The sequence below is a fragment of the Poecilia formosa genome, unplaced genomic scaffold (assembly GCF_000485575.1).
Source record: "Poecilia formosa unplaced genomic scaffold, Poecilia_formosa-5.1.2 Scaffold2, whole genome shotgun sequence".
NCBI lineage: Eukaryota > Metazoa > Chordata > Actinopteri > Cyprinodontiformes > Poeciliidae > Poecilia > Poecilia formosa.
Genome location: NW_006799941.1, coordinates 6,818,686 through 6,839,878, shown reverse-complemented (window position 1 = coordinate 6,839,878; position 21,193 = coordinate 6,818,686). Strand labels below are relative to the sequence as shown.

General features: G+C 39.0%; 1 protein-coding gene across 4 annotated transcripts; it reads left to right on the top strand.

The window, feature by feature from the left end:
* Positions 1 to 1,559: 1,559 nt before the first annotated feature.
* tmcc1b (transmembrane and coiled-coil domain family 1b) lies at positions 1,560 to 20,594 on the top strand. Of its 4 annotated transcripts, none has more exons than XM_016671952.1 (8): positions 1,560 to 1,642; positions 5,402 to 5,572; positions 9,032 to 9,075; positions 11,379 to 11,641; positions 16,704 to 17,123; positions 17,714 to 18,198; positions 18,969 to 19,104; positions 19,182 to 20,594. In XM_016671952.1, the coding sequence occupies exons 4-8, from the start codon at positions 11,420 to 11,422 to the stop codon at positions 19,494 to 19,496; spliced, it is 1,578 nt and encodes a 525-aa protein (XP_016527438.1). In that variant the 5' UTR covers positions 1,560 to 1,642; positions 5,402 to 5,572; positions 9,032 to 9,075; positions 11,379 to 11,419; the 3' UTR covers positions 19,497 to 20,594. The 4 variants fall into 4 exon arrangements, with proteins under 4 accessions (XP_016527438.1, XP_007552397.1, XP_016527433.1 ...); XM_007552335.2 differs by having other exon boundaries at positions 10,867 to 11,641; XM_016671947.1 differs by lacking the exons at positions 1,560 to 1,642; positions 5,402 to 5,572 and adding an exon at positions 5,917 to 6,215 and having other exon boundaries at positions 10,867 to 11,641.
* The last annotated feature ends 599 nt before the right edge of the window (positions 20,595 to 21,193 follow it).

Genomic DNA, 21,193 nt, shown 5'->3' with positions numbered 1-21,193 from the left:
TACATCTTGTGAGCTTTCTCATAGTCATTGTCTGATGTACAACCTCCAAACTGTATTTACACTTATGTACTTGCACAGATGCCAAAAAGTTTTAACTTTAAGATTACTTTAGTGACATGCTCCATTTAGTCTCCATTGAACAATATAAATATGTAAAAAACAAATTGTGATCAGTTCTTTTGCTGACAAAGTTTCACATGTTTTAAAACTGTTTTGAAATGGAATGGCAACTTAAAGTGTAACACGTGATATTTAATCTGTTATTAGGAAAATCAGGTACTGCATATTCCAGAGCAATCTCTATTCATTACCCTCATTGGTGTGTAATGTTTCTTTCTAGTTCGTTTTTTGTATCTCTACTGGTATTTGTGACATTTTATTACACTTTATGTGCAACTTATTAACTACTTTCGGTATCAGTCATCTAAATGTATGATTTACTCAACACGGTAAGAATGTTGAAGAAAAGAAACTTGACTGTGACCATATTGATGAAAGCACATCGTGTAAACCTGCTCGCTGAGTTGCTCACCTTGGTGATTCATTTGGAATGTATGGCAAGCCATTTCATCATATAGTAGGTTACCTCAAGCATGTTCTGTGTAAGAAAAATGTCACTTTCCCATTCATATTTGTCGGGCTTTTAATATATCTTGGTATAAAATTTTAGCATTTTATATCTCTATACCACCTCTAATTTACATACTTAAAAAAATTCAAAGGAAATAACTATTTTCAAATTTTCACTTCTGACTACAGAGACGATAAGTTTTATTTTTAAATAAATGCATGATGCATTTAAATAACATAGTTTGAGACCATATGTGGTTAGGTCAGTGCCAGCCAAGATGTTAAATTTTTCTTTAGGTTACACACATTTTGGCATAACACCCAAAAACATTTGGAAAAAAACATAATCACTGTTGGAGAATGTCTCCAACCCTATGCATAAAGCTATTAATAACCTAGATAATTTCTTCAGGGTCAGATCGCTACATCATAGGTGAACAAAGGTCCATGTTTACATATGCACAGTTTTTCTTTATTTCAAATAATATCACTATTTTTTTTTTTTTGCATTTTTTCATTGCTTGTAAAAATCCTTTATGCAAAATATACATGCATATTTTGTACATTTATTAAAATGATTTTGGTTTTGGTCAGAATATTCTATTTTTTTAAATAACTTGACAGTATTATTTTTCTTATGTTGTAACTTTGCCTATATTGCATAGTTTATATATTTTTTTATATTTATCACTGTTTAAGTATGCATGCGAATATTTAACTTTGACTTGATGCGAGTTCACCTTTCCTTTATTACATTTTAAAAACGTCAGGACTTCTTGCTGTGTATCCAGCTTGTAAGTACTTTACAATATATTGTAAAAATAATGGCTTAAGTAATTTTTTGTGACTTTCACTTTTGGCAATTTTTTTTTACGAAAACAGTGTAACGGTCCTGCGTGACGTCACGTTGCAAAGGGCGTATTGATGCAGAAAAAAGTAATTACAGCTGAATTGATTATGTGTTCAACTGCTTGCCATACCCTGACGTTGAGCACGCTATTTGACGTCACCGTGGGAGTGTCGATCATCGGGAGAAATGAACGGTCATCAACACAACCGTCTCAGCGCCCATGTAAGTTGAAGCCTTTAAAATGCACTTTTTTTTTGTGTAACGAACTGCTTTATGAATGAAATGCATTTCCATATGCTATTGCCCTCCCCGGGCGGATAGGGTAAAAGTGGATTTGCGGTGTTTACCCTGCTGTCGCTGCCGCCTGGCGGTGTGCCATTTTTTTGCCTGTAGCTAACCATGGCTGAAGCCGAGGCGATGTTTTTTTTTAGCCGGGGAGCTGACGGGCTGAGTGGACAGGCGGCGAATAAAGCCCGATCTGCCACCCAGGAGATCCAAGATGGGCGATGTTAAGTGCGTTTAAATGTGATTAAAGGAGGCGGAATTAATGCTTATGGTGACAACTTGAGAAGATTTAACTTTCACGAACACACCCAGGCCACATTCAGTTATGATTCTTTAAAAATAGTTCTTCGTTTTTTTGTATTTTGATGAAGTTAACGCTCACAAAGTGTTGAATTAAAAACCATGAAATAGCAGAGTGGAAGGTGTGATACGGGAACGCTTGTGGGAGTATGTGACAGATGGCAACTCAATACCTCCCATCTAAACGGGGTTTCGAGATTTTAACACCTGCGAGGACCGTTTTTGGCCACTGCCTCGGTTTGCAGCTTTCCTGAAAAGTGATCGAGTTGTTTTACATTACAATGTGTATTTAACTCCATATTTATTACTCAGTAGCTATATTTGTGATTCAAACAATTACAATATGTTAATGGTCATACATAACTGTTGTAATAGAGCTGCTGCACTTATTCAGAGATGTAATGCTGCCTTGCAAAGGAAAGCAACTTTACTTTAGGAAGATCACGTTACAATGTGAGGATAATTTGATTTCTGCATTCAAATCATGTCAAGGTGGTCAGTGAAACCGAATACGAGAGTGAAACTTAGAAACCAGCTTTATATATTTATGGCAACAACTGTATGTTATGAACTGCAGGACTGTTGGCATAGAAACTATGGGCTCGCTTTTGTTTGTGCATTTTTTTTTTTACATTAAGTGATTAGTAATTAATAAAGCCGTGCGTTTAGTCTCCTGGATGAAAAAGGCAGCTGTTGTAAATCCTTTAATCTGGTTTTGCTGTTCACATGAAGGTTTTACGTCCTCGCCCCGCACAGCAGCACCGGTGTGCGCTCTCTGATAAAATAAACGCCCTCCAGCGCACCACGTTAGCTTTCAATGCTACATATCAGTTGCACAGTCAAGCCGCATAAGTTGAAACAACGACGTCTTGATTTGAAATAAAACAAAGGTTAGAAAAACGATATAAGACACTTACAAATGATACAATTATTCTGCGAAAATTGTTCACAGTTTTGTGTTTTTACAGGGCCCGGCCTGCGACCACTGGCTAGCAGGGTGCTAATGTCACTCAGTTCTTACCTTTAGCTAACAGCAGACCTCAGAGTATTTGCTGTAATTTAACAGCTGCACTTGCAAAACCTGCCTTACATCACAGCAAGGTAGTTACTAGATAAAACGTCCTGTTTTTATGGTTATAACAAGCAAAGTGCATGAAGACGCCAGATGCACCTGTGACCTGCTTGGCTGTTATTGAACTAATCAGGGTTACACACAGCGAGCTCTCTAAACTGTTACAGCTATAAATGGTTTTGCATATCACTCTACTTTCTTGTATAATCAGTCAAACTGGCTTTAAATCATTTAGATTAGTCGTAAAACATAATTACTAGATTTAAAATCTCACTTTTGACATCACAAGAAACAACTTATCAGTTTGTTTTGCATATGTTTCTTGGTATTTATTGGTGTTTTCATCAGAAGTGTTTCTGAATTAAAGTCAAAATCCATGAAAAATATTGTGTGTTATTACCGGAGGACTAGAGTGATTGTTCTGGCACATATGAGGTTGTTAGTCTAAACTCACACGGAGCAGAATTAGCTTTTGGTTCCCTTTCAGTGTGATTTGTATTTTGAGAAATTCTGCTGTGGAAATTTGTGCCTTATTGCTTGGCTGTGTTTTTACTCAGTGTAAATTAAAGAATATGCACAACTGGTAGTTAATAAGGACTTGTGTATCAGTTTGCATAAAACTCCTTTAATATATAATAAAAATGTAAATATAAAATCTTCCATCCCAAAAACAAGCTTGTAAGCACACAGGTTAAAAGGCAGCTGCAGTTTTTTGAGTTTGGTCAATTATATGTTTCTTTTTGTTTCAAATGGAAATGCTTCTGAATCGGCAATTTATTTCAGTCATCTCCTCTCCTGCTAACATTAAATCTCACAAGTGGAGTTTTATATTTTGTCTGTAAACACAACATGTAGACCCCCCAACATATAAATATGTGTTTTAACAAAGTTTGTGTTGAAATAAATAGGTAAAATCCACCATGGTCAGTGGAAACATTTAATTAAAGGAAAAGCAGTCCTCTGCTTTCTGCACATAGATGATGTAATGTTTGTGTCAAAGCTTTATTTCAGAGATTTTATTCAGTAAATGTAGAATAGTTTTAAGGGTTTATGTTCCGGGATGCAGACTAAAGCAATCAAACTGCACAGGATTGTAAATCATTCACCCATTTGGTTGGAGCTGCTGCAGAGGCTCCGTGTGTGTAGATGAGAGTTACAAGATGGTCGCAGTTCACCTAAAGTCTATTCTATCTGCACATTTTCACATAGTTGGTGCATTTTAAAGCACAACAGTTTTGAAACAATCTGAGTTTAATGCGGCCTGAGTCAGATTTCCCTGTTTTATTTGCATTCTGGGCTGCGCTGCTGTGGTTACCGGAGCTGTGTGTCCTCAGACCCGAGCCGCTCCTCAGTCAGACAGGAACCGGGTCTGAGTCAGGGAGCGAAATCAGACGAATGTCCCGGCAAAGACAGATGAACACCAGAAACTATGTAGTTGCATATTAAGGTTTTGAGATGTTAAATCACGGAGGAAAAATGTTCATAAACCACATTGCATCTGCCAATGCGTCCAGATCGTCTCAGTTCTTGTGCCTCTTGTGATGTCATCAACAGAAATACGCTCAATTGGAAGCTTTTTATTAATAAAACCTTTGTATTTTAAGAACTCTTTTGGTGGAAAGCTATATATTATTAACTGTTTATGTACTGTATTGTCCGTCTATGTTTGTTAATACACATAAAATCCACGGCTGGATGGTTTCTTTAACCTCAGCTTCAACACAGTATAGTTTATAACATCACATCACCACAGCAAAACTTTACTTCAGCTGTGTTTCCATAAGACCAGCAAATAGTTAATGTCTTGTGAGCGTCCTCATGGGTCATTTATGCACTATTAATTAACATTTCACAGTTAATTACTCTAAAAGTCCTCCGAGGCTGGCGCTGTACAAAATGAAACAGAATGAAACGGATTAGGTTCTTTAATGTGAGGTTAGCTTTACCCTGCGGGGATTTAAAATTAAACCTTAACTTCCTTTTTTCCAGACAATGAGGTCAAATTAGGGCCATCATTTTAATATAATGGTGATAAACAAAGTTGTTGACTGTTGTTTTGACGCAGCTTTCAGACTAGGAGTGTGTTGTTAGAAGTTCCTGATTTAAATTTTAAATGTATGAAGTGTGTAGCGCATTTAAACCAAAAAAAGCTTTAAAAATGCTCCATAAATCATAAAGTTAATACAGAATAAAAACTGAGAACAGTAGTGTAAATTCAAAAAGAAACACGTATTTAAAGCACACACAATCACACTTCTCACAAAAAGAAAATCTATTTACTGAATGCTCTCTGCTTCTTTTTCTTTTTTCCTCTTGTTTCGCAGCATGTGATTTTTCTAAATTTCCACGGAAGCTGTGGGTTAAAGTTCAAGAGCTATTTTATTTGGAAAAGTCACCCGGAGGAAGCCTGGCCGGAAATCGGCTTGGATTGCTAGGCATTTTATTCCCCTGAGTTCATAAACGCACAGACCTGCTGCAAATGACCACATGTGAAGGTGAGTTGCTCTCATGGCTGTCTTTATTCAACTTCTACATTATGATAATATTTACACTTAAAAGAATATATGTGTTTAGCTTATTTACCGAGTAATGTTCGTTTGCAATCAAACACTGGATAATAGAAGTTAAAATAATCCCTAAATGATGGCATGAATGATGTGACATGGAAAGCAGCCTGTGTTGAAAATCTAACGCAAGTAAAATGTTAGCTCGGTTGCACAGGACGGTGCAGCCGGTGTGACATCGGAGCGCTGCGTCCGCAGAGTGGCAGGTGAATACTGGTTGACCTACTTTAGACGTCAGCCTGAAGGAGTCAGATGTCATTGTGTTCTCTCTGCAGATGCAGGATGTAGTTCCACATCTGTGTGGAGCGTTCATTATCGCTTGCCTTTAATTTGGAGCTTGCAGTTTTGTGTTTTTTTTGTTTGTGTTGCATTAAGTACTGGATGCGCTCACAAGGGTATGTCTGTCTTAATGAACTTGATGAAAGTTACTGCATATCACAGCTAAGCTTCTCAGAAAATAAAACAAATAATTTTAATGTTTTGGCCAAGACAGTCAAGGCGACGGCCGCTGACCTTACAGTGTTTTAGCTGTCAGTCACTGATGCCCTCCAGATGGATGGTTAAGCCACAAAAGGTCAGAAACTGGCTTTCAGAGTGCTGCATGCTAGCATATTAGTTGAAAAACCGTTGTAGTAAAGGGTGCACAAGCAACATGGTTAAACAGATTTTTCAACTAGTTTTTCCTTCCACTCAACTTTTCACCAGTGTACTCGGATACAATCAGCTTCTATGGCAATTACCTTCCTACTGGTGGAGGAAGTCGACCAGTACTTCCTTCATTCTAAGTATAGCTTAGCATGAAGGTTCATTTCTTTGATGTAAATAATTATTCTTCTGATGTAATAATCTAATTGTCAGAGAATCTGAAAGTCGGGTTTTCATTAGCCGTTGTCCATAATTAAGTAAAAATGACCAGAAATAAAAGATTGAAATATTTTATCCAGTATTTATACAATACACAAATTTCACTTTTTAAATGTAATTTCTGAAGTTAATCAGCTTTTAGTGATAACGCACCTGTAGATGAAGCATTTTTGTCCTGTAGGATTTATATAGAAACTGGAAGTCCTGTTATATAAGTCAGTGTGATGCATCGCCATAACAACCTGCATGCAGCTATCAGGGGCTCCATGCTATTCAACACAAGCCGCTCCCCAACATAAACTGAGCTTTATGTGGTTGATTTATTTGAATTCGTTGATGCCAACAGCTTGACTCTGTTGGAGTTTTCATTTGCTCTCAGGTGTTGTTGAATTACGCATCAGTAGTGAGAACACCAATAACAAGGTGGAGCAACCTTTGGATATGTGGTTCAGTTTAGAAAGAGTGTGTATATACACACACACACACGCCTCAGTGCTGTGGGATCAAACTGCAGATCTATCAGCATCAAATGAGTCACAGCTCAACACTAGTGGATCGTTTTTTTTTTTTTTGTTTCTGGAAGAGCAATTGCTCTCTTGGCTTGTTAAGTGATACTTCATGGTTGTGCTGACTCAGAGGATTGTTTTTCTTGTTTTCTGGAAAGCAGTCTGTGTCCTAGGTAGAGAAAACCTATCGCGTGGAGTTTGCCATGCCTTCTTTCAGACTAAGTGAAGCATGCAGTGTACATTATCTTCTAGCACACCCATTCAGGGTGATTCAAGAGCGTGCCTACAAATGAGGCTAACGCTGCAATTATGTGATTAAGAAGGCGTTCTGCGCACACAAAGCATCCCTTTATGTTCACTGCTAGCTTAGCATCCACAAGAGGACTGTCTTTGCTTTCAATTTGCTTTAATACAAGCTTGCAGAGGAACAACATGATTAGTTAAAAGGTTATAATAGTAGCACAGTGTTCATCATGACTGCAGTGTCCATTAGGAAGTAAATTTGGTGCAAAATTAGATTCCCACATATACAAATGTGATTAGAGTTCCAGCTATAAGTTTTTATACACTCATGAATTTTATATTAACTTTGAGATTTTAGAGAAGCAACTCCAGCGATTCCTAAAACCAAAAAAAATGGCAACTGTTGTTTGAATTTATGGTGGGTTTTCTCTAATCTACACAAAGTCAAAATCAGAGCTGCGTGATATTAAAATATGTAATTCCAATGATATTGACTACAATTAAGTCACGTTTTCCTGACTGCTTTTCTTCTGCATCATTATGTCCTCACCGTCTATTAGGAGCTTTCTCATCACAGCCACAATAAACACATTAAGTGTCACTGGAAACCCATCTAACAGGCCGATATGTCAAAATCCCACCATGTGTTTCAATATAATGTGCAGCTTTAGTCAGAGTAATTTATATTTTCAGCAATAATAAATTAGACACCCCACTGATATTCACCAATATTCCTTATAAAATGTTTTTTTTTTATCTAGCCGCAAGGCACAGTCTCCAAATATCTAAGAAGTTTGAAGTTATCCATCCCAAAGCCAGTTTTAGATGTTTGGGATCAGATTCTGTTGGAAAACCCGACTGCTTCAGCCGTTTGACCCAAACTGTCCCCCTCAGGTAAAACGAAATCGGTTGTTTGAGCTTCAGCTCCTCCTGGTGTTGATAACCGAAGCAGAAAGGCCTGAGCTTTTCACACTAAAGGAATACTTTGTTATTGCATTTTAGGCAATACAAGGCTCATTTTTTATTTAAAACAGGAATAATTTTTTTTATGTTTTTCTAATATTATATAAAATACACTTAACTGGTTAAATTGAAAATCTGCAGAAAATACCAATTTTCAGATTGCAGATTAACTGATGAGTATAAAGTAATTGTTAGTTTGCAGGCCTATAATAGATTCAAAGATAAATCCATATTCCTCTTATTAAAAGCAGTGATGGAGTACGTTATATAATTAATTAATCTACAAAAGTTTCTGACCTGTACTCAACGTCTTGAGCTTAAATAACTGGCCGTGTTCTTTGAGTCTTTAGTTTCAGAATGAATAAATGAATACATGAATGAATGAATTGTTTCTAAGGTGATTGGCTCACAACTCGGTCATGAATCAATAATTATTCCATCCCAGCATCTTCACCCTGTGTGTCTCCTGAGCTCCTCAAAGCTGCATCCGCCATGTTTTCATGTTTGTTGTAAGTGCCGCTCTGATGACTTGTTAATGTTTTCATGTCGTTTTATGTGAACATCATGTCGTCTAAAACAGCGGCTGCAACAGAATGAGGCTGATTGAGCAGGAATGAACTTTTCACATTTAAAGCATAAGGTCTGCCGGGGTCGTTAGTGCTGACATGCGGCCAGCTGCTTCGACGTGGTTTGCCCCGACACTCTCTCTTGTATCCGTTGCTGCCACTCATTAAAGAGTGGAGGCTTTCATAAGTCAGTTTTTACCTTTCTGTTGCATGAAGGATCTATTTTTGTCTGTTTGTGCTTCATTTAGCTCGTCCTGAGTTGTGAGTCAGAAGAGAAGAGGCTGGGCTGATGGTAAGCTCTGCCACACTCTCTCCTCCTTGCTTCCTTTCCGAGCGTGTCGTTACATCTTGATAAAGAGAAGCAAATTGTCATTAATTGAAACCGACACAAAGAATCGAAATGCTTGGACTGAACCTTCACATTGCAGGTTTTAGCCACGTTAGGCAGGCGATGCAGAGAGGAGGCCACTGTGGATGGAGGAGAACTGGATCACAGTCATTTTCCATTTTGTATTTCATTTAGAGCACAGTTTTTATTATTTAGTTTTTATTTTACACTCTGTTGTCTCTGAATTATCATCTGAGCAATTAGTTACTTACTCATTAGTTACTAGTTAATTTATTCATTGAATACTTTCTGAAATGTGTCCATTTATTCTCCAACATAATTTGGCTTGACGTTTGTTGAATTGCTAGAAAAGAGAAGACACAAGTAGGAAACTGTGGTAAACATTTCAGAAACTATTCACAAGATTTTTTACTATCTAAGGTTAGAATTTTATGCATTTCTGGGTTGACGCTTTTAAGACATGTCACGTTGTTTTTAACAACTGACTCTCAAAACCGTGCAAACTTTGGTTAAAATGCCAGCTTTATGTGGTATAAGACCTCAGCTATTAATTTCAAAACCTTTTCATATTTCAATATGGTAATTAGCTGGTGCAATTTACATGAAAATCAAACAAAAATAAAAATAAAAAAGCTGCAGTAATCCTGGTGCAAACCCTTGTACTGATATTTGGTTGGACTTTTGTTGAATTTCAGTCTTATTGAATTGAAACCACATTGAAAAACCACCAAACCAACAGTGAAACATGGTGGTGGCAGCATCATGTTGTGGTGTTATGTCTTTTTTCATCAGCATGAGTGAGATTTTTCAACAGACGAATGACTTTAAGAGAAGGAGATTAAAGTTTTTGATCGTTCTATCCAGAGTCTAGAAGTGATTTCAGGATCCTGTTTAGAATATTTTGACATTAACAGTGACATTTTTACAGAAACGTAAAAAGCAGAATATTCTTAGAATGAGATGCAAAACTCATTAAAACAAGAATCTTTCTCGTTAACAAGAAAGTTTCTAGTTTTAACGAGATGGAGAGATCTGATCCTCCGGCAGATTACGATTTGTTAAAGAGGCATGTTGGGACTCGCTTTGACTCTCCTCACACTGTTCCTGCTAGGCGACTTGTAAAAATCCCAGGAGATGTTGCTGTTTTGCTGTTACGACCCTTCTAACTTAAAAGAGGAGATATTTTGGTTTTAATGAGATATAAAGCTTGTTGTTACAAGTTTACAAAATCTCGTTAAAACAAGAAGGCCTTGTAGTTTTAACGAGTTTGGTTCTCGTTAAAACGGGAAAGTTTTCACGTTTAAAGGAGTTACCGCTCCTGAATTTATTTCCAAGCTCTAGAACGTTAAAGTCAGTAAATTTTACCAGAGAAGACTAGATTCTCAAAACCACATTATTTCAGCCTTTGATTTTTCTTTTAAATAGTTTGACAATAGTTTGTCTTTCAGTTAATTGGCTCTAAAACTATTTATGATGGCCTCATTTTGTTCTGGCTTTTTAACAGAGTTTGACACGTTTTTCGAATCCATTGTCCTGAACGTTCCTGACGTGATGAATAATAATCTGGATCAGATTTGAATTAAACACGTTAAATGAGAGTGCATAGATGTGGTCTTGACCGCGTCAACCCAGTTTTTATTGGTTGTTTTATTTTTCTCTTCGCATTGTGCTTCTGCTTTTTATGTTCCTCACAGCCGCATGTCATAATGCGTTTTATTTTCCTTTTTGTGGTAGACAAGCATGACATTGAGCCGAGCCACAGATGCATGCCCACTCTAAAGCACCAGCTGAGCGGCGTCCCCTCTGCTTCCCGGCTTGCACCCGGCCTCTCAGAGGGGGGTGTGGACGGGGCGTAGCTAGTCCCCTGCAGCCCCCGCGTAGTGCCTCGCTGTGAAACTGGAGGGGTCTGATGGATCAGGGTAGTAGTGAGCAGAGTCCAGAGGAGCCGGACGCAGGAGGCCGAGCGGAGCCGGAGGCCGGCAGGAGGGCGTCGGAGTCGGAGCACGGCTTGTCCAAAATCACCCATAATGCCCTGGAGAACATGGGAGCGTTGGGGCACGGCCTGAAGCAGCTCTTCCAGCCTCAGCGCCGACGCTCCTCCGTTTCCCCACATGACTCCGCCTCAGCCTGCGCGAGCGCCCCTCCCTCCGAGCCCGTCGACCTAGGGTCAGAAGTAGGGGACGTTCCGGGCTCCTTGGCCCCCTCCGTGGATTCTGACAATCCTGCCGCTTCCGCCCCTCCCGCAGCTCTGAGCCGGGTACTGCAGCAGATCCGAGGTCCGCCCATCATGAAGCGAGGCACCAGCCTGCAGAGCCGCCGCAGCAAAGCGGGGAGCTCTGGGGAGGCCCCTCAGAAAGGAAGCCCGCAGATCCACCGGCGGAGCACCCACGAGGCCCTGCTGCAGGCGGGACGCCCACGCTCCTCCTCGACCACGGACACGCCCAGCACCCCGGCACTGGCGGACGTGCTGCTGACCTCTGGGTACCACTCCACTGAAGAACCCGACAAGGTGGGTGACTCTGTCCCTTCAGCAGGTCCAGTTAGGTTACTTTACCCAGAGGAAGGTTTATTTTGCAGCGGCACAAAGCGTACATGTACAAAAAGCAGAAGCACATCAGCAGAACCAGAACCACTCACATGTAGTCGAGCTCAAAGCTCCACAAGTCAGATTCAAATCAAAGCAAGACACAGAAGAGCATCCTGAGAGTATAAATACCATGCTGAAATAAAAATATGAATGAAATACATTATGCAAAATTCAATAAGAACCACTAGAGGTGCAGAAAAAAATCAATTATATTTTGTTTTATTTTATTTAATCTTTACTCCACCAGGAAAATCCAGTTTAGATTAAAAATATCTTTTGCTAGAGAATCCTGGCCAAGACTGGCAGCAGCACACAGAAGTTACAGGTCATTAATAACAAAAAAAGGAAAAGCCTTAAACAAAAGGCTTTTCCTTTAATAAATTAACCTAGTATTGATCATTTAAGTAACAATTTTATTCACAAACCCGTTTTTGTTTAAATATAAATTGATTAAATTTGACGCAGTATCTTAGCAATGTCTTAATTAAATGTTCTATTTGTTTACACTTCTTTTCCTCTCGTCAGTCACATAATTTAAGCAGAATCTAGACCATTTCAATAGAAAAACTGGTTTCTGAAATAAAAGTTATTTAGAATCAAAAATTGTTTCCAATTTGAATTGTGACCTTAAAAATCAGAATTGACTCGTTAGTCACTGAAAGGTTTGAATCTCTGTTTGTTTATCTCAGCTGCAGGAACGAAGCTGTTTGAGACGCATCAGTCTGTCCCACACAGCTGCAGGTGTGTGGGACAACGTCAACAACGTCAGAGGATCAATAACGATTGCATTCTTCAAATGCTGAATATGTACAAATACAGTGCGTTGAAAAATTATTCATACCCCATATACTATTTTTTTAATCACAAAACAGCCACATATTATGGTCTTTCTTCCACTTAAATCCTCAATAAAATACATTTTAGGTTTGTTGCTGTAACTGTGAAAATATTTCAAGGAGTGTGAACACTTTTCCTAGGCACTAAATGTGATAAAGAAATGAATGCAAACATTAATTTAAAATTATTTTGCTTTTCTTTGAAAAATAAAACAACAAAACAAAACACAATATAGCTTTTGACCAAGCAGATGTTTAATTCAAACGTGGGTTTTTATTTACCACAAAAGTATGAAAAATAATCAGCAACACCAACATTTGGACAGGCAAGTCAAAAGAAGAGGTGAACTCAATAACAATAAAATACAACATATATTTTTGACCTTTAATGCACTCCATATAAACATGAGGTGTGATGGAAAATAAAATAAACAATCACTGTGGTGAAGTGTGCCTATGATTTAAGTCCTAAAGCGTTCCTAGAAGATTTGGCCTCTGGCTATAAAACAGTCATATTGGCTTTGAAGGAGTTTGTTCACTGTGGAGGCAGCAAATGGATTGTATTCAGCTTTTGTTTGTTATTATTATAAAAATAAAAGGTTAGAGGTGACTCATGCTCAAACTCGCAAAGCAAGCGAACTGGGAAATCATGTTAAAAGTCTCCCGTTGTGTCCTGGATGCTCCGCTGAGTGGGGAGATGAGCTGTCAGCGTTGGAAGGTCAGCGATTGCCTTTGACTGGTTTGTCACTATGTGCTTTAAGCCGTGCTAAATTTAGCTTTTGCCGTCTCTCAGTGTACTTCAGGTCAGAGAAAGCTCGCCGGGGTAAACAAACTAACTTTTCGCTTCGGGCCTCGCCGAACGTTCGAATGGGGGGAATGATACCAGAGAGAAACGGACTTGGGTTTAACTGTCAGCTTACGTAAAAATGTTAATTATTGTTATTTCCACCAAACGTTTTGGACTGAGGACGCACTCCTAATTCAGCCGCACAGAGACATTTATTATTTATCAAACGCGGAGGAAGTGTTTTGATCAGATTTGGCCGTGTCTCGTTTGTGCAGATGAGAAGAGCCTTTGTTTGGATTAGAATAATGTTTAACTGATGAGTTATCGATCTGGGAGGTTCTGATCTCGACGGCAGTAGCCGGGTGTTTTCACATTGTGTGGTACCAGACCGCGCCGTTGTGCAGCTGGACCGAAGCCCAGGAGAACTTCACCGATCTCTGTTTAGTTACCTGCTACACCACTGATTACCTGCATGCAGTGGCTTCCAGACAGTGTCTTTGTTTTGTTTTTCTTCAAGCTAAAGCGTTATTCATATAAACCCTGCAGCAACAAGGTCCCACTCCCAGAATACCACATAATTAATTTAAGTCATTACGACACAGCAGATAAAAAAAATTTCTTAAATGAGATTCTCTAAACATTTTGCTTTTAAATTACAGCTTTGCTAGGAAATTGTCAAAAACTGACAATTCAGATGAAACCAGCAGAGAGGCTACAGTATCGTCAATGCAGACCAATCTGTCCAGGGCTTTTCCATGAGCTGCAATAGTTTTATTTTCCTGCTTTTAATTAATTATTTATTGTACAGCAAATGAGTCAGAATTGCTGCTGATTGCGTCTTTTGATACCTTTGTAGTTTCAGCCATTAAGTGCCAGAAAACTGGTAGTTTGAAATATATTTCTATAATTTATTCATAGTCTACTTAATGGTCAGGAGATAAAATGAGTCCAATTAATTTTATCTGCCAGCCAGAGGTTGCTCATTTTGTTTATTGTTTTTTTTTTTTTATCAGGGGGAAACAATCTGTCTTATTTTCTAAGAGTCAATTTTCCCAGTCGATACTAGAAGTAAAATAAATGCAAGTAGGATTTATTAGGTATTCAGCAAATGACATTCAATTAAATGATAGCATATAGGAGATTAAAACATATGTGTGATTATTTGCAGTAATAATTCAAGAAAATATTTGCCTTAATGGTTTCAGCAACTGCAGAAAAAGACTAATGGCTTTAGTGCAGGTAGAAGGAGATGAAATAGCAACGATCAAATTGTTTATATTAAAGTTTACCATGATGAGAATTGGGATTTAATGTGAGATATATAACCACGTTTGGGAAATGTTACTTTGTGGTTTCAACAGTTTTTAGACTGTTGTGGCATAATATTAATATATTTCAACATATTAAATGCACTTACTGTGTGCTTTTAGCATTGCAGCTACACAATCTAATATAGCTGGATCTGAAATAGTTTATTTACTAATGTGTATATTATATTTTTAGAGCAGTTTAGTGTTTGTGTGCCTCTGTCTGTTTGCAGAGACATTTATGTTGTGATTTGAAAACATTTTCTCATTTCTTATGTCGTTATCCCATAAAATGCCACAAAATATAATGATAAAGTTCATATTGGCCAGCCGTAATGCTGAGGCACAAATTGGCAAAAAGGCGAGTTGACCCAGAGCCAAAAGTCCATTTTACATGATGTTGTTTACCTTTTAGGTTGAACCCACTTAGGATGAACAGAAATGCTCAAATTGATTAAAACCTGAATGCTTTGCTGTGCAGTTTTCTCTAAAAGGGACAGTTTTTATATAGACAAATTATGATAAAACTCTGGTTGTGACTTTTTGCCTCATTGACTATTTCTAATGTCAGCAGAGCTACAGAGTGGAAAAAAAAAACCTTTTCTCTGTACAGACTGAAAAGTTTGTATAAGATTAAAAGTGTTAGATTTCTAGAGGAATCACTGAAGGCTTCTTTTTACTCGGTTTTCAATCTTTTTAACATTTCTTTATCAAAACTAATGATCAGCAACTTTTAACTCTTGTCTCTGAGAAGCTTTTATAGACGACTCAGTCAGTTAATTTCAGACTGAATCTCAGGAACGGATTTAATTAATGGTTTAATTAATGCTGTTCAGTAGATATTTAGGAGTTTATGTGCTAAAAAAGAACCATATATTTTTTTTTTTACATCATTATTTCCCCTCCCATCACTTTCTTTGACTGCTTGTCAATGTATTTTGTAATGATTGAAGATGAGGGCTGCAGTTATTTTCATTTTACAGGCGCCATCTGCTGTTATAAATGAGAATTTACACTTTTATTGCGGACGTCAACATGCAGTTTTTTTTTTGTAAAGTTAACAAAAACATTCAGACATATTAAGCTTTGCTAACAATTTCCAAAATGTATAAAGGTAGTTCTGCTGCAGGAATGTGCCCAACAAATCACATATCTTCTTTTTTAACTCCAGACAATTATTCAATTGTCTGAACAATCTTTTTAACCTGTCACTTTGGAGATTTTTCTCAGTTTTTTAGTGTCAGTGATGGTGCTGCATTATGTTTATATTGGAAATCATTTTGAGTTTGAAGAGTTGTTCTACCCCAGGGGTGGGCACCTCCAGGCCTGGAGGGCCGGTCTCCTGCAACTTTTAGATGTGTCTCCACTTCAACACACCTGAGTCAAATAATGAGGTCATTAGCAGAGAACTTGACTGCACTTAAGTGATGATTCAGCTGTTGGATTCAAGTGTGTTGGACCAGGGAGACATCTGGGAGTCACCGGCCCTCCAGGACCAGGATTGCCCACCTCTGTTCTACACTGTTTTTTTTTTTTTTTGAGCAGTCTGGGATTTGATTTCAGTATTTCAGCTCTAAATGAATTTGGTAAGAAAGTAAAAAGGATGAGGAAAACTCTCAATCCTCTTTTTTTAAAAGTTGTCATTATTTCTGTCATTTTTTGTTGCTTTTTTTCTCCTTCCTTTACTCCTCTCTCCATTTGTTTCTTCCCTTGCTTTTGCATGCTAGTTGTTCCATCTTTTATAATCCTTCCTTCCTTCTTCTTTCTTGTCTTTTCAGTCCTGTTCTGTCCTTCCTGTTTGACTTTCTCTCTGTCTGCATCCTTCATGCTTGTCTTTTTCCATGTGTCCCTTTTTGTCTTCTTGTCATATCTTTCTTTCTTTCCTTTCATCCTTCCCTATTTGTGTCCTTCCACCCTCTCGTGTCAGTTTCTTCTTTCTTTCTTTCCTTATTAGAGGAAATTTAGTCTTTTGTTAGTGAGCTTACTGTTGAATTTTGAAGTTTTCTGAAAAGGTGAGTTTATTTATTTTATGCATGCTTGTTATTTTTCAATAGTTGGATCGGTACGACGGATCAGGCCCTGCGGTGTCGCCCAACGCCCTGCCTTACGGCGCCGAGGGGTACGACGTGGTCGACAGCACGCCGGACCCCCAGCGCACCAAGCAGGCCATTGCCCAGCTGCAGCAGAAGATCCTGAAGCTCACAGAACAACTCAAGATCGAACAAACGGCTCGCGACGACAACGTGGCCGAGTACCTGAAGCTGGCCAACAATGCAGACAAACAGCAGAGTGCGCGCATCAAGCAGGTGTTTGAGAAGAAGAACCAAAAGTCTGCTCAGACCATCCAGCAGCTGCAGAGGAAGCTGGAGCACTACCACCGGAAACTCAGAGAGGTGGAGCACAACGGCATCCCTCGGCAGCCCAAAGATGTTTTCCGAGACATGCACCAGGGTCTGAAAGGTGTTGGAGCCAAGGTGAGACCTTCTTCATGCTTCTTCCTCAACAAGGGAAACGCCTAATTACTCTGTTTTTTTTTATTTTTTTTATTTTTATCTTGGTTGATAAATGGTACCAATGATTTGGCTTTACTTTTGACTCTGTATGTAATACAATAGTCAAACTGGAGCAGCTGATATAACAAAAACAAGGTACTGCAGACAGTAAACAGTCAGCTCTTCAATCTGCTAGTATTATAAAAATTAATATAAAAACACTAGAAACAGTGTTTTTGCCTGTCGCAACATGTATATTTTACAGCACACTTCAGATTTTTGTTTGGAAAAACTAATTTGAAACCATGTATTTTTTTTCCTTTCACCTCACAATCATGTATTTTTTTTTGTTTAATAAATAAATTCAAAATAAAACTAAACATTTTGACTGTCATTTAAAAATAAATGGCAAAAGTACACTTTTCCCAAAGCACTAGAGTGATTGCCACGTTCACTTGATATCCTCAAACCACCTGAATTCAAAGAAACTATTTTGAAGCTGCTGTTTGTTTGAACCAGTCTGAGTTTATGAGTGATAAACTGGACACTGACTTGGTCGCTGCTGTCCTCAGGTAACGGGTGGGCTGTCCAGCTTTTCTCAAGCTACTCATTCTGCAGCTGGAGCTGTGGTGTCCAAGCCCAGAGAAATCGCTTCGCTCATCCGGAACAAGTTTGGGAGCGCCGACAACATCGCCGCTCTGAAAGACTCTCTGGAAGAAACGCCAGGAGAAGAGGGCAGCTATCCGGGGGGGTCGCGACCTCTGGGAACAGGACAGCTACAATCCAGCCCCAGATACGGCAGCGAGGACGATTGCTCGAGCGCGACGTCGGGGTCCGCCGGAGCTAACAGCACGCCCGGGGCCCCAGGTGGGCCCCCCAGCTCCAGGGGCAACACTCTGGATAATGCACAAGGCTCGGGGTTTGATGCTTTACTCCATGAGATCCATGAGCTTCGGGACAACCAGGGTCGACTGGAAGAGTCGTTTGAAAATTTAAAATCCCACTATCAGCGGGATTACACCATGATCATGGAGGCTCTGCAGGAAGAACGATACAGGTACGTTTTCACCTAGCAAGTTCAGTTTAATGAGAAATGAGAGGTCAATGTTTACAGTTTGCCACACAAACTGGCAGCATTTTGAAGTCATCATGGCGTTGTATTTGGAATTGCAGCCACTTTCAGTGCTCTGCCAGGTTGATGTTCCTCTTTATGTCTTCAAAACAAATATAACTGTCTCTCCCCTAAACTATGGTCACCTGTGTCAAAAAGAAAAGTTATGCATGATTAAAAGCATTGAGGTTTGGCTTCATGTTTGATTCTGCTGATTAAATTTACAAGTGCGCCTTCATCTGAAAGAGAACTTTGGCCCATTAAACAGCCCAGTCCTTTTTCTCCTTAGTCGAGATAAGACGCTTCGGATATTGTCTGAATAGCTTCGCACAAAGGGTGCAACTGCTTCAACTCATGTTATAAACACGGCTTGATCTTGAAGCTCTGACTCCACCGGCTGTCCACATTTTATCCACACCAAACTCTAGAAGAGCTTTACAATCATCTAAAGGTTGAAGTTATTCCTTTTACTTGTGCACATGTTTCTATGTTTTTTTTCTTCCACTAAATTTTCCTTTGTTTCTTGGATACAGCACTCTGGAGAGCCAGCTCTTTTAGCAATAATGTTGTGCTTATTATTCCTTTTTTATTTATTTTTTTTAATGAAAATGAATGCTTGTTGATATTCTGGCATAACAAGATGCACTGATATTGGTTCTAATAATATATTTTGTTCCTGATTTTTTTTTTTCTTTTTTTTTGTTTTTGTTTTTTAGGTGTGAACGGTTAGAAGAACAACTCAATGACTTGACAGAACTGCACCAGAATGAAATCCTGAACCTGAAGCAGGAACTAGCCAGCATGGAGGAGAAGATTGCCTACCAGTCTTACGAACGGGCCCGAGACATACAGGCAAGCTTCGTCTGACTGACCCTCACGCCGATGCTTTGCCGTCGTGCATATCTGACACCTCTGATCTCCTCTTCCAGGAGGCGCTGGAGGCTTGTCAGACTCGCATATCCAAGATGGAGCTGCAGCAGCAGCAGCAGCAGGTGGTGCAGCTGGAGGGCCTGGAGAACGCCACGGCACGGACTCTCCTCGGAAAGCTCATCAACATACTCCTGGCCGTCATGGCTGTCCTGCTGGTGTTCGTGTCCACCGTGGCCAACTGCGTTGTCCCCTTGATGAAAACGCGCAGCCGCACGCTTTCCACGCTGCTCCTCGTGATCCTGTTCGCCTTCCTCTGGAGGCACTGGGAGGCCATTTCAGAGTATCTGCATCATTTCCTGCTAAACCCCAGATGACCTGCTGGGAGAAACTAATCGAAGCGACGAAAGGGACTGGGGGCTTCGAGGTCAACGCTTAAAGGGAAGACGTATATACTGAAGGTTGTGTCTTAATCGTCCAGTTGATCATATTTCTCTAAAAGCACTCAGGAGTGTAACAGAGGTTTGTCACTTTACCACTTTGAGAACTTTATATCCGGGAGAATAAAATCAAGGAGGAGGAGATAAAAAAAAAAGCCTGGAAGTTGGGCAGCGACTCTAAATCACAGATGGAATGGAGGCACAAGCACACGCTGCAAGGCTGACGGGGCGTATTTGAAGGAGGAGCTGAGAGAACTGCACACTGGATTTCTCTCTTCTGAGTGAATTTGTTTACAAGTGGAAAACCTTGCATTGTTTTTCACCTTAGTTTATATCTGTAGTTTATTCAAATCGTATCGTTTTGAAGTCACTGCTATTTTTAATCCAGCTTGCTCGGTTCTCTTTTTAAAACGGTGATGAGCTGACGTCGTTCTGCGGTTTTAGTGTCCCAAGGTTTTGTTTTGTTTTCTTTTTTTGTAAGAAATTTCTTTTTTCGGTTCTGTGATTATATTTTTATCATTTGCTTCCTCCCCTCTCTCTCTCCATCACTGCATTTCAGCTTATGTAACCAAGTCCTCCTTCCAGATCGCTTCAGATCGGGTGCCTGCAAATCTGCATCAGTGCTCTGAGATCACATTTGTTACTGAGTTAAATAGCTGTGGGCCGTTGAATTGTTTCCTTTAGACGCGTGGAGTCGAACACACTGGTTCTGCCACAAACGGGATGCTACTATCCAGAGATGTGACCCTCTCCTCCAACTGGACTACACTTTTCCTGGTGACTCTTTCACTGCAGAAAGAATAATCTACGAACTGAATTAACATACTTGAAGAGCGGCTAACTTGCTCAAAGACTTAGTGCTTCCGTACTGTTTCTATTGGTGATGATGAAATGGTAACACATTTTAGTTGGTTTTGTTTTTTATTTTTAAAAACTAAATAAATTTGCTGTTTTAAAAGGCTCCGTTTAAGGTCTAACTTGTATTTGTGTGCAATTGTCAAGAACTCAAGTTGCGCAATACATTAACCAAAAACAAAAACTTCTTTGTGTTCCTTCTATTTTTTTTTTTATTGGACAAATGCATCTAGATTATTTTTTGTCTGAAACAAACACAAGGTCAGGGTTTATGGGATGGACGATTGGAGTTAATTTTCAAACATTTTGATGTACAAGTGAATCATTTTGTCTGAGATAGCATTTGGTGTTAGTATTGGGATCTAAAGGCCTTTCTTACGTTTGGTAATTGAAACTACTAAAATTGGGTTAAGAACTGTTTAACATATTAAACTAGGACATTAGGAGCCATCCTTGCAAAAGAAATTGAGTTGAAAACATGTTTCATGATCAACATCAGTCAATTTTCTTTGGTAAAATCAAATTGCAAGAAAAAACAGCAGAACTCAGACTTGGTTCTGCCAAATATAACTTAATAGTCTGTTATTTTTACAAGATAACTTAGACTTGTAAAAACCGCTCGGGAGGTTATTTGTAAAAAAACAAAACAAAAAAGGTTTGAGTTTGGTAGGAGCCTAAGCATTGGACTCTGATGTAATAAAGGCCTTATGTGATCTGATTCCTGTTTTCCCTTTTCCAGACTTAACAGAGGTAGAAAAATATACTCATCACGCTTAAAC